The 14,363-nt window shown below is 45.8% G+C and overlaps 1 protein-coding gene across 1 annotated transcript in view; it reads right to left on the bottom strand.

The window, feature by feature from the left end:
* Window positions 1–14,363, bottom strand: part of LOC115091935 (N-acetylated-alpha-linked acidic dipeptidase 2-like) — a 224,425-nt gene that overhangs the window by 107,492 nt on the left and 102,570 nt on the right. The window contains 2 exon segments of the mRNA XM_029602298.1: window positions 2,087–2,169; window positions 12,776–12,895. Of these exon segments, the coding sequence (XP_029458158.1) occupies window positions 2,087–2,169; window positions 12,776–12,895 (203 nt within the window).

Genomic DNA, 14,363 nt, shown 5'->3' with positions numbered 1-14,363 from the left:
TAATTCATTCACATGGCCAGCAACTTCCATTATGGGCCAAGCAGAATGTCAGATTGTATATTTATGAAGAATCAGGGAAAATAATACGATGCTTTTTGTGCACACATTTGCTCACATAATATTCTCTGTGGAATTTTTCCACCCTTCCACCCTTAGTTAAAAGATATGCCTTTTGGTACCATATTCCTAATTCTCCTAATTTTGCTGAGGGTTCCTTGTTTTGATAGTTCTGCTATGGCTAATTCTCTTCAGACTTCTCATAATATTATTTCTACCCAAGGTACTCTTATTGTTTGTTTTGTACATGATTCTGATAACGATATTTTGTTTTCACAGTATTTCAAATGTAAAAATGCTTTATTCGGTGGTCAGAAAGTTCTGATTTTTCCAGACATTTGCAGGGAAACCCAGGCAAGGAGGCAATTTTTACTTCTTAAACAACTTGATTTGGGTGCCTCATTCTTCTTGAAGTTTCCCTGCAAATGTGAATTGTTTTTTCAGAAAAATAAGTTTATCTTTTCTGATCATCTTCATTTGGAAACTTTTTTGATGGACAAAATCATAGGTTGATTGAGTTATTTGCACCTGGACAGCTAATTGCAGTAACTGTTATTCTTTTTATTTCTTTCTTCCTTTTTTATAGTCCTGTTTTCTGATAATGAGGACTTGAGATTCATTATGTTATCTTTTATTTGTCTTTTCTGTGGTTCTCTTTTTTCCTTAATATGTATTTCTGTAGGTAGTCTTAGTTTCATTTTAATTTCATTTTCATTCACTTTTTTATGTTTTCATGTTTTCCTTTTTTTAAATATGGTCCATTTAGTATTTATTTCTCAGGTACATGTCTTTGTATGACACTGTGACACTGTGATACCAGCCCTGCAGGCACGTCCTTAGTCCTGCTAATCTAAGTAAGCATTATTTATACAGTTAATGCTTTTTTGATGTTTGCCATTTAAGAATAGATACAGTCTCCCTGACATTTACTATTTTTAATTTTAATCTATTTATACACGTATCCAGCCTCTCCAGTATCAGCACATAAATGGATTTCAGACTTTTGTTTTATTTCGATTCTGTAAGAGCTTTATATACCATTTTTGATGTCTAACACATTTATATGTTTTGATTTATTGTATGTCTTGTATTTATACACATATATATGTATCTTATTGTTTTTAATTATTTTATTGTTTCAATTTTTTAATTATGTCTATATATTTATTTCTAGTTGCCCCTGAGGCAGCTCTATGTAAAGAGCGAAACTCGGCCAGAGTAGGGCATTTTTAATAAAGAGCTTCTTTTGATCGTCCGATTCTCATTCTTTTCACTGTAACACAACCATTTCAAAACTCTGCAGGCAACCTGACTGGCTGGTTTTTGCATATTCATTGTCAGGTTCTTAAATCTAGCTCATACTGTCAATAAATGGCTTGACTTGATTAAAGATTGTCATTGATGACAGGGACCTTCAACTCCTCCAAATAAAAGGACATTATTTGATTGCAAATGCCCTGTCCCTGGATTATTTTTCCCTCCCCTCCATGCTCCAAATTGCTATGGTTAGCAGTAGGTCTGTGCATTACCAGTAGTGCAGTAAACTACAGTACACCGTGTTCCTGTGAACACCAACACAGAGAACTACTACAGCAACAAAATCAACACAGGACAGACATTTGGAGCCAGCTGTGGCGGGCACAATAAATCAAAGTTGAGGTTTGCTCAGGCTAATATGATCAAAAAAGAAAAAGCGATGGACAAGAGGGTTTTTGCAAAGCTCGGTAATAAAGGGGAAAGGCCATCAATGACGATCAGTATGTCTTCTATTGCCACTAGTCAAGATCATTCCCAGCGGAACCATCGATTCATCAAATCTGTTTTTGCCTGTTAGCCCTCTGCATCAAAATCCAAAACAAATAGTATCACACTTAATCAAACTGAAACAGTTACATTTTCCTGTGAATAAGTAACTAACGTGAGTCCTGTGGTAGTGAACACGGCAAGCAAAGGTGCAAGCTGCCATTGCACAGTTTGAACATTTGCTGCACTCTGCAGAGCCAGGGACCTTGGTTCTTCTTTTATTTACCTCAGCCCACTCTGTGGAGCCCAATAATCCAAATTCTTCAGCATCCCAGCTTGCAAAAATAATCGTTCTTCTAGGCCTCCAACCTGCAAGCACACAGTGAATGTTACAATCAAAGGCCGGAAGGAGCACCACGCTCCCTTACTAACAGGTGTCCCTTTTAGGAGATGGTCTGCTCTTTTTAGACCATCTCTAAGAGTTCTTCCCGCCCTTGTGCAGCGATTGGCTGTCCTCCCCTTTATAAACTGAGTTGAGCATGCTCGAGAGGTGTTCTGGCTGTAGTTTTGGTTTTGAGAGGACTGACGTTTTTTTGTCTGGTGATCCCAGTGGACTTCACAGCCTACAAGTTGGGAGAATGGGAAGAAAGCCTGTTTTGTTTTTGGTTTTTTTTTAGCCCTCACAGAACAGGAGGGTTTATTTTTCCTGTTGGAGAGAAGTAAAGGGGAGAGTTGGGCCTGTTCTTTTTGTGACCTGGCCAGCCTGGAAGTGAAGCCCCCCTCCCTTTCAGAAAGGAGCAGGATTGAGGCTTTATGTCTGTTTACCAGTCATGTGGGCATGCAATGCTCAGAAAGAGGTTTATTGGGCAGAAGAGAATTGATTGTGATTTTTCCTATTTTTGAGGGGAAAATTGTTTTGGGCCTTCATCTTCCCATCCTATCTTGAGAAATGCTATTCCTTTTCCCATCAGTGGAAAAGGACACTGATTCAAGTTTGGAGATGGATGGAGAGACCTTAATACTGGGAGTTATTATTGTGTTCATGATGATGATTTGCCATTTTGCTTGGATATTACTTTTTAAGTTACAGTAAACATTTTTCATTTGAACATTACTCCCAGTCTACTGGGTGGTTTTGTTACTTCTTAACTGAAAACTTGTTAAAGGAAATGACCGAAGTGAATACAATTCAGATAGTGAAAGTGAGTAGTGGGAGATTAGCAGAGCATGCTGGATAACTACCTATACCATCTAAGGGCCTGGAGGCTTGGTCCTCCTCCCTGCTGGTTGAACCCTGGCATCCGGGGTCCAAAGTCTGATGATTGAAAGGAAGATTAGAGGTCTGGGACTGTAAGATTGGCCCTGGTATTAGAGCCTCTCAAACCAAGAGGGGGTAACACTAAGAAAAAAATAAATAAAAACTTAAAGATAGTAAAGGGCCTCCCCGGTCCATTCTCACTCACTGCTGCTTTAGGGGTTGGGACCTCCCCAGGCCCCCCTCTCAAGCCCCCAGCTTGCCCCATCATTTCCAACAAACAAGGCCAGGGCCTTCCCAGGCCTGGGCTGAGCCATCCCCACAGGGGCCTCCCCAGGCCCTTTCTCCTGCAAACAAAACCATGGCTGGGAGCTCCCTCTCCCCCACATGGCCTTCCAAGGGGCTCCTGAGCGTAGAAAGAGGAAGAAGTGATTCCCGGTGGGTTCTGTCCCACTGGTTTCCCTGGAAAAACAGCACCAGCCAATCTCGAGGCCTGTGCCATTGGTTGCCGTGAACAAAATGCTACTGGTCTCAGAGCCAGCCAGCACTATTTGTAAAGGGAAGTCAGCGGAGCAGGAGTGACCGCTACCACACCCATTCCCCTTTTTCCTTCTCCTCACCCCAATCCATCTGTAGCTTAATGGCTTTCCAAGTTCAGAAATTTTGGTTGAGATGTTACGCTCTCCGGGCTTTTGTAATTGTAGCGCCTGAAAGACCGAATTATCTTCCAGCCTCGGTAAGAGCAGAAATGGGCGGCCCCCCCCCAGCACGGATGTGCGGGCGCCATGAATAACCGGGCATCCGATGCACCCATGTGGGCGGCCGCCCCTGCTGTGCCAGTGCCTTACCCCTCTGCTCGGGGGGGGGGGGGGGGTCTGATCCTCGCCTCCCCCCTCATGGCAGGCCATAATGGTGCCGGCATGGTGCTGCTGGAGCCTCGGCTTCCTTGACGTGGCAGTGCCACCAATGATGATGCTCCCCCCCTCCCGGGTTGGTTTGGCGTCATGGGCAGCGATATCATCAAGATGCACCCCCGACACTGGGACACCTGATTGGCTCGGGGGAGCGTGCGACACCGCTGATGGGGGGGAGGGTCGGGCGGCGGGCAATTTAAAACCCACCGGCTCCCCTCAGCTCGCCCTCTTACTTCTCAGCCCCCGAGCGGAGCTGTTCAGCTGTTTGAGCTGTTTCACTGCTGCCAGTGGCTCTTATTTGTTTCTGTTTTGCTCAGTGACGCAGTGGCTCCATCCCTGCGGGCCGAGGGTTCGAGAGGCTGGTGAGTAGTGCTGAATCAGCACTCCCACTCTTTTAAATTAAAAAAAAAAAAAGAATTCCTTTCTCTTTGGGGGATTTTAAAGCTCAAAGCTTTACCCCTGTTTCCTGTTCTGCTTTCCAGGATCCTCAGCTTAGCTTTTTCTTGTTTTAGCTGTTTGTTCAGCTCATGCCTCCTTTGGCTCCGATCCCGTCTGCAAGGGTCAGTCACTTCTGAGCCAAGATGAGGGTAAAGGCGCAGGGGCTGGGGGTCCGCAGGTGGATAATGAACAAGGAAGGGAGATAAAGGGAGCGACCCAGGTGACTCGCTCTCTCTTCCCTTTCTTGCTGGCAATGGAGCAAGGGAAGCTACATGCAGTTTCCAGGGGCTCTCCCCGGCCAGTTCATCCCCCCCCCCCAACCCCCCTTGGCTGCCCCTACCTTTCCATCCCCCCTCTCCTATTCAGGGATTCTTCCATTCGTGTCGCTCGGTGACTTCCTTCGAGCTCCCCCCCCCTCCCCCCCGCAGGCACGCCCAGTTTGGAGAATCTTAATTGGCGGCATCCGTCCCTGTCTGCTTGCATCCTGCCCTGAGCATCCCCTACAATTTGCCTTCGGGCAAGCCTGTAGCATCTCTCCCTTCTGCCTCCTGCTTGCTCAGACTCAACCTCAGCCCTCGGCTCTGCCACCGTAGCTGCAAGTGTGCTTACAGCCTCTTTCCCCACCACACATGGGGCTACCTCTGGTGTCCCAGAACTACAGAGCTTAGGCAACAGGCTGAACTCATCTCACACTACAACAGAAGCTGTGGCCAGCTCTACCCCTCAGACCCAGCTTTATCTGGGTCCTAGCGCTACCCATTTGCATGGGGGGAGTTTGTAAGAAGGAGGGCTACAGCGTCACAGTGATGTGGGTAGCTGCCAGGGACGGTAGCACAAACCCTAATCGGCAGTCTGTAGGGGTGATGCCACCAAATGTTTGAGGTGCTGGGTGGGGGGGGGGAGGGGGAGCAGTATTTGCTATTGTCCCTACATGGTCCATGGGAGCACGACTCCACAATCTCCCTATACCTTATGCCCCTCTTTTGGCCCCCGTGTCTGGGTGGGGCAAGGGACAAGCAGGGTCAGCTGTAGCAGCATATGAAAATACCGGTTCTCCAACCTATAGGTCCCCCCAATATCTCTGAGCAAACCCCCTTGGCTGGCTGATTAGGAGTGGGAAGCCATCATGTCCCATAGTCAAGATGTGGACACCAGGAATAGGGGTTAACACCCCCCCCCCCACCCCCAGTAAGGGTCAGGTAGAGGCATAGGATACCCTGCCAGGTGGGAGGCTCTACCCAATTGTTCCTCAGCAGATCCCTGCCCTAGCACAGGAGAGGCACTACAAACACATCAGGAAATAGGCAGGGAGTGCACCTCTTATGTCGTCACAGAAGAAAGCGCCTGGCCAGACGGCATCTGGCGAACGAGGTGTGGAGCAGCAATGATAGAAGTGTGAGGGCTTGTGTGCGCTGGCTTATGGTTCCTTTTATAGATGTACAGTATCTGCAAGGGGTGTAGAGTTTGTTGTTCAAATGCATCTGTCGTTACAGGGTTACAGGTACCATTTGGCTTTATTTCCCTGCATACGGTAGGAGGAGCGGGATATCTGACCCACACGGCCTCAGTACTGTTGGTCGTTATTAGATGGCTTTTCTTTTAGTTCCAGCTGGTAATTGTGTCAGGTGAAGGGAATAGGACAGAAGCTGGGCTGATCCTTGGCTCCACCCTCATGGAGCGCTTGCATTCGCAACTACAACAAAGCGAAGGTGTTTCTTATTTCTAACCACTGGTTCTTGATTAGCTAGCGGCTCTAGTTTTCTTAAAGCGGGAATCGGGCTGCATGGATCAGTACTTTTAAAGGGCAAGTGACATTTTGCTCCCTGAAAATTGTTATTGGCAGTGGAAAATTAGTGTCTCTAGGAATCCAAAGCAGTTCCCTCCTAAATCAGTGCCACAGTAGCTGTCTGTGTACAGCAGAGGAAAACTTATACTAGAACACTTTCTGTTTCATTCACTTTAAGTTTACTTGGCTGAAGGGGGGAAATGTTTCAGAATTTTCTTTGTGGAGAGGGGGAGCTGAGAAAGCCACAGAAAGTTTGCTGATACATAATTCAGTATTTTCAGGTGAAGAACAAATTGTGCACTTAAGGAAATTGCATTTCCCCCTACTCTTCTTATTTGCACCTAAGAATACAATGTTTGGTTCTTTCTTGTGGGACAGTGGCCTACACAAGACAGAACTCTTCAGAAAGGATTTAATGCTGCCAGCATCAAATTGCAAGGTGAAAGTGGTCATACAGACATGTTTGTAAGGTTGTAAACTTGTTCGCGTTCCAGGTTTCTTTGTTTCAGGACACGTAGGGCAGTACTTCGCCGTATAAAGGGGTAATGCTTGGTGGGGCCAGGGAGGTCCCCCTGCCTTGGCATGACGTACAAAGGCCACTGACCCATGACCTACATTTATAGTTTTGGCATGTCTTGCACTGTTAGCAATAGGCGAGCTCGAAACTACGCTCTTCTGGCTTGTTTCACGCTGGCATTCTTTGGAGCCTGGTGCCATCGAGTAACGCATCACAGCTACATGACTTAATGGGGGTTCACATTATACTTAACATCAATACCCAGGCTTAAGACCAATCAAGGGATCCCAACCCTATGCCCAAAAGGGGCCGGTCTGTTTTGCTTCACCGAGATAAAGCCCCATTAAGCCATTACCAGTTTTCAGGAAACCCTCATGGAAGAATGGAGTCAGAGCAAATGTTGCTCATCCCGCATTGAGCTCTTCCTGTGCTGCCACTGCCAGTATCCTGCAGACTGTTATAAAGCAGTTGGGTCAATGGAGGTCAGGAGCTTACATGTAATACATTGGCCACGAGGACTGTTCCACTGCATGGGCGCCTTGTCAAGCGTAGACTAATATTTAAGTTCTCCTTCCACTCACTGCAGTCATCCGATGTCGTTCAGCGTGGATAGTCAGCTACTCATCCATCACCGAGAAATGTGGGGTGGACTAACAAATGCCTCATTCAAGAAGGCTCGCAATGTCACCAACTCTGGCCCATGATGCAGTAGGGAAGAGCAAGTCCAACAGCAGACCAATTAGGGAAGACCTGGCCTCATGGACTTAGTATCTACCCTTGACTGGTTGCATCAATAATATTCAAGACACGTCAGGAGGCAGTGGTTTGGTGTTATGTCGAAGAAGGTTGGTGCACATCCCACTGCCCAGACCACTGGACATCGAACAGCGGGTAGCTCAACCAGGAACTTCACAACTCTCTTCCCATTGTAGTTGGCACACACATATAAGATGATGTGCTCAGTTGTTGACGGGAGTATTTTGGCATGGCACTGCATTGTGCTCCAGTCAGCAAACGAGCAGGCTTCCAGAAGCCCTGGCATTGGAGTTGCGGTGGGACTTTGTGGTGTTCTATGTGCGCATGTACATTGCGGTGCGAGCGAGGCATGTTCTCGGAATGTGTGGTGAGAATGTGGATTCTCTCATGGCACAAGTGGAGATGAGTGCTGGAGAGGTACCCAGGCAGTTGTGGCCCTTTGGAGACAGGAGGGTGCGAAAGATGTGGCGTTCTTCTTGGCGTGCTTCATTGCGTTACCGGGTTCCAAAGGGTCTCTTTCTTAGCTGCATAGTGCACACTAAACAGCAGGGACCATCCAAGAACATGGTACATTCGCACTTTGCTGCTCGCTCGAAGCTGGAAATGGGCTGCGCAGAGCTCTCATTACCACCTTGGCTTGTCCTTTCGGCCCAGCACTTTGGAGCGTTCTGCCCAGGGCAGTAGCGGGTGAGTGCGAGACTGTTCATACAGATTGTTTTCGTGCTTACAGTCCTTGGAACGTAGCATGTCAGCGAGCTACAGAATCTCAGCGGAATACATCATAGCTGCAAGGTTTGCAGTGGGAGGATGTCAGCGAGACGACACATAGCTGCAGTGAGAGGATGTCAGACTGCCCAGGACTCCCTCCGGTAAAGGTGGTCATAAGGATTACTCACTGGGTGTGAGATCCTGTTCGAGATGCATGTGGCCTTGGGGCCACCTTTAGGTGCTTAGGCCATGTGTGCCAATTTCAGGCCTGCAGATTGGGCCTTGACAGATCAACAGCAGGACTCATCTTTGAGGGGCTCTGGATTGTCCTGCTGCGTGGCGGACTGCCCAGGACCTCACATCTCGGCACATGGCCTGTGGGTGCTAAAATCAGGCCTGGGGATTGGGCCTTGATGAATCAATGGCCAGTCATGTCTTTGAGAGGCTGGATGGTCATGCCAGTGTGGTGGACTGCCCAGGACCCCTCTGGTGAATACGGTCATAAGAGGTACTCGTGGGTAGTGAGACCCTGTTTGAGAGGAACGTGGCCTTGGGGCCAAATCTTGACATTTGGGCTATGGGGATTGGGTCTGACGGATAAATAGCTGGACATGTCTGTGAGGGGCCCTGGAGTGTCCTGCTGCATGGTGGACTGCCCAGGACCCCTTGGCGCTTGGGCCATGGGTGCCCAGGGATTGGGTTGTTGGAGAAGAATGGACAATAGAATGGACAATCAAATGGCTGAGTCAAGGAGACATGAATTGGCTCCAGCTCTGGTCCATGCCATAGTTGGGAAGAGTGAGCCTGACACACTTTTCTGGCAACGATTTAGGTAACGGCGTTGGCATCAATCACGGAAGACCAGAGCCACCTTGCCTCATTGTAGCCGTCCTCAAGAATCCACTGACCAGAAATCATACCTTGATAGAGCATTAAGTGCACTGGGGGTGGGGAAGGTACCCTACCAAGTTCAATTGGCAAGTAGCCAAAGCCATACAATGGACATGATTGGGTGTATGGGCATTGTGCAGAATTATATGTGCAGGTTATATGCTTTGGACAAAGTATACTTGTCGCACTTGGGAAATTCTTTTTACCTACAAGCTATTCAGAGGTTATTCACGGACCTGATGGATCTGATGCATGAGCTGTAGCCATTTGTTTGGGGGAGCCCATCATGCGCAGGGGGGAAGGGTGCTTCCATGCTTGTGCATGCTGGGCCCCTGTGGCAGTGGTGACCGAGTCCAGGAAAACATTTGTAAATACTGAGGCTTTAGAAGGAAGCTGGGAGGTGCCTGTATGTGCGAGAGAGACCTGGGGCCATCACTCATTTGCTGTGAGGAGGGGATCCGGTAAGGCTTGTTCTGTGGCACTAGCTTTGTGGCAACTCAGGCTGAGATCCTATCCGGTGGTCAGCGGTCACGACGCCAGTCTGGGGGCTCGCAGGGAGCGAGGCCCCGCAGTTCCGCTTGTGGCAGAAATCAGAGGTATTGACACTTGCCCAGAGGTGATTTGTAAACATTATTGACCGGACTCGGTGCCTGAATTAGACTCCCCTGTTAGGGACTCTAATAAACGGCTGCGGCCATTTCATCCTAATTATGTGTCACGTTTTCATTGTTTGCACATGGTGGTGTACAGCTAGGCTGAGTGGGGGCGGTATAGAAGCATAGCTGTTCGGGCTGCCCAATTATTAAACTACCTGAAATTTCATAAGCTGGTGAAGGCACATCTGTTTCCTAATGTGCTTTGAAGAGATGGAAAAATCATAATGGAGGCAGGGCTACGGAAGATGGGAAAATTGTAGAGCAAGAAAGTGTGGCAGCAGTTTTTTATTTTGTAATTTTGTGAATTTTGCTTTGTTCTTAAGTTTGCATTTTGATGTAAATCGCTTTTATTGTTGTTATTTTTTTTTTAATGATTATGCAGTATATAACTATTATAAATAAATAATGAGTCCTGTATACAGGATCTGTTCTCTTGCTCTTCAAAGTCCATTTACTACTCTTCTGGTTAACAGCACCTTCACATATTGACTCTCCTAACCTATTTTATGCTTTTCAACATATGAAATGCAGGAAAGAATTATATACAAGGGATCATTGTATCCGTCAGTCTGTCTGTAGGCACAATAACTCTCTGAAAAAGGATGGAAATTCACCAAAATTGGATTGCAGGAAGAAAATGTATGTGACAAGGGCTTTACCCGTCACTAATCCAGTCCCCACTATTTTTTTCATCTTTAGACACTAGGACTGGGTTTTGCATTTTGAATTATTCTGTTGCTATAAACCCCACCTTTTTGGGGGTAAGGCTTCTTGGGGTATGTAGTCCCTTGGAGCATGCTCAGTTCTTCAGAGGGAAGGAGACAGTCAGCGGGAAGGTGTCTGGAGATGAAATAGGTGAGAGACCTTCAGGATCTCAAGATATTTATTGAGTGGCTGGAGATTTTTATTTTTTTTTTTAAGAGAGAAGAGAAAGAAGCTGGAGATCCCCCTCAGGATCTCAATCCAGTGATTTTGGACTTTGAAGAAGATTTTTGGAAGGATTGATCAGACCAGAGGGAAGGGCACCGCCCCCCGGTATCCCAAAAGTTTGGGTCAAAGCTCTTTTCCCCCAAGCAACCAGGAAAGCAAGGGTGAAGAGAAGTTTGAGCTGTGGGCTTTTTGCACAGGCTGCAAGAGTAAAGCTAGAGTGAAGAGAAACTGAAAGAAACGAAGAGAAGTGTAAAATGTATTTGGACTGCAGTTTTTGGAGTACTGAATTGTTGGGATTTTTGAGAGTGAGTGTGTGATCTGAGAATACTTTTGCTAAGGATAATGGTGCAAGAGAGGTATACAGGGATACCGTATTTTTCATTGCAGTGATTTATTTGATGCTGATCCATATTCCTTTATTTTTGGCTCTGATACTTCTCTTTAAGTTTCAGTAAAGACTTTAATTTGAACCTCACTTTTGGTGTCCTTGCTTTATTTTCAGTGACTGCACTTAGGGACCCTGGAGATTCCCCCACCCCCATCCAGACATGGACCCAGACCACCCCGGAATGGTGTTTGCAGCTCAAGAACGGGGCCGGCTACGTGTGAATATCTCAGGAAAGTAATTTTTTGAGAACCAAGCCTTCAAAACCTCTTCAGGATGGAGACAGGGTGTGTGCAAATCTATCCATGCATATTCATTAAGGATATCCTGAAAACCTGATCTGGCTGAGGCCCTTGAGGGCTGGGAGTGAATACCTCTGCTCTGCTGAGTCAGTCTGTGAGCTTGTGGGCCCAAAAGGGAAGGGGTGGGGGTGAGGTGGCAAAAGCAAACCTTGCGTGGGGTGCCGTTTTGTTCAGTGATACGCTGGTGTGCTTGTATGTGTGGGATGTTGGGGGTGAGTTTGTGTTCAAAAAAATCCTCATTGCTTTCTGCGGGAAACAGAAGCTGCAGAATGTTGACCAGAGGTCCATTCTAAAAGCCTCCCTTCCCTCCCATTCACTTTGGCATAGCACAACAAAGGCGGCCAGAGATAGCAAAAAATAGCTGAAGGATGGCACCAAAAAGCACCTTCTAAGTCACGTCCCCCATACTTTCAGACACCCTCTCACACACATGCATCTCCCATATATTCCTGCATCCTCACACTTAACCACATAAATATGCACCCACATACACATCACAAGCATGCACACCTACCCCCATCATGCCTACACACATCCACTTCTACACTCATCCTCCACAGAGACAGGGAAAATGAATGACACAGGGTGAAAGGTGGTACTGAAAGACACATTCCAAGTCACCCCCGCCCCAAGACATCTCTCTATTCACACACACACACACACCCACCACATGCAAACACACTACATACGCACCTGCCCCAAGCAAAATCCCACACCCCACAATCACATCTCCTACTTACACACAGCCTTATCCCCCTCAAAACAACCCTGCCACCCAAAGACACACCTACACGCCCTCATACCTCCCAAACACTTCCCATGCACACAATCCCATCACCCCCACACATGCACAACCCCCTCCCATGGAAGAACATTTGAAAAGGGTCTTCCCAATTCCCTGAAAAAATACCTTGTTTAATCCTTTGAGATATTTGAATATCGCTCTCATGTAACCCTTCGACTTGATTACCTCCACATATTTACATATAGCTTTTCTAGGCCTTAATCTTTTGCAATAAAAGAGTTTTAAATTTAGGGGATGTTGGTCAGGCTGTCCATTTTGGGACAAAGTCCACTGCACCTTTAATCATAGACACTGCAAAATGCTCAAAGAGAAACACCTGCATACTTTCACTCTGAAACTTGCTCCAGATACAAAATATCCATGGTCATTTGCTCCTGATTTCTGTGCAGGTAGATTTTCTTCAGAAAACAACGTGCTTAGACTTGCAAATGCAATCTATGCATATTATTTTCCAATCTCTCCCAACATATGCCCCCCGGGAATGCCTTGTTCCATAATGCATGTCCTTTTAGCTGAATTGAAGGAGAGCGATTGCAGTTTACACACGTGAATCCTTATTTACCCATGTAAATGACTTTGAAAAATTATCCCCTTAAAGAAGCACTAGATGTAGTCATTGATATTTAGCGTACCTTCTCTTAACATTTTACCAAAACTTCGTGCAACCTCTTGGAGAACGGCTGCCCCAGATGTTGGATCAATACCGCCAAACACCCAGGAATCTCGATGACCTCCCAAAATAATGTATCTGTCTGTAGACAAAGTAAATGCATTTTCAATACAATATTAATATGCTTTAAACTCTATTTTTTTAAAAAAAATTGTATTTATTGAATTTTAATACAATATTCCATGAACATACTTGAACGAGAAAACAAATGACGTTTGCAATAATTAAATCAAATACAAGAAAAGACAGAAACCTGGCATTTCAGGCCATCTAATAATAAGGAAATAATTCCAAATACAATCCTAGTCCTCAAACATAAGGGATCCAGTCACCACTCCAGGAAAAATAATATACTAAAAGTTACAGGTAATATTAGCAAAGTGGAGCAATTAACTCACATAAAGAACAACATTCCTAACCATCGAGAAATCAATAGGCATTCAAAGGTGAAGACCCTTCTACAGGAGGTAATTTATCACTAAGAAAATGTGAAAGCTGAGATGGATGAAAGAAAATATATGAAACATCATGATATTTGACGAGACATTTACATGGATATTTAGCAGGAAAAAAGCACCCAGCTGCAATACTCTGGGCCTCAATAAGAGAAACTGCTTCCTCTTCTGAGTTTGTCTTGCCAAATCAGGAAAGACTCGAACCTTCAGATGGAGAAAATATTCCAAGCAGTGCATAAAAAAACAACTCTGGAATCCAGTGTCTATCAAGCACTACATAGAAGATTACCACAGTAGCTGGTTGGGCCAGTTCACTATCAGAAGTCTCAAGCACTTCTGAAAGATTCAGATTATTAGGATCCATAGGTAAAAAAGACTGCATGTTCTGACCTTCTGCTGGCCCTTTCTTGAAGGGAGGCAGAGATAGTAAATTCTTGAAGTAGGCGGTATCGCTTGTTCCAGTACTTTTAATATTTCTAATACGTATCTCTTCCACATGTCCTTGGCAGAAATAAGAGGAACTTTAGGAAAGTTAATTAAATGCAAGTTCCTCCCATGAGTTTGGTTCTCCAAGTGTTCAACTCTGTTAGACAAAAGCTGGTTATCTTTCATCAAAGCTTGTGGCAGGGCTGAAACACTTTCCATACCCTGTTTTAGTCTCACGGGCATGTCTTTACTTGGATATCTAACTCATTGACTTTATTCACCATGGGATTTAGTGGTGCACTAAATAGAGGTATTCAAAGTCACTATCGCTTCCCAAATTGATTCAAGGGAGAATACAGAAGACCTTACCATTGCAGGAGGATTTACCAATAGTTCATCAGAACGAATACTACCCATATAGAGGGATTCACCTTCATAATGCCGTCGAGATCCTCTAATAGGAATTTCCCCTGAAATGCCAGTGATTTCATTGTCTGGCTCTAAGGCGATTCCCACAAATGCCATGTACTCAGGATAAGTCTCGGTAAATTCGGTGTCACTGCCGCGCACCAGATCCCATCACGGAGTTAAGGTCCTCACTACAGAGGGATTAATAGAGGCCATCCTTTCAGCAGGGTATGGAGATGTTGAGGAATCTGGGAAAGTAGT

Source organism: Rhinatrema bivittatum, chromosome 5 (assembly GCF_901001135.1).
Source record: "Rhinatrema bivittatum chromosome 5, aRhiBiv1.1, whole genome shotgun sequence".
In the NCBI taxonomy this organism is placed as follows: Eukaryota; Metazoa; Chordata; class Amphibia; order Gymnophiona; family Rhinatrematidae; genus Rhinatrema; species Rhinatrema bivittatum.
This window is presented reverse-complemented; position numbering and strand designations above follow the sequence as displayed.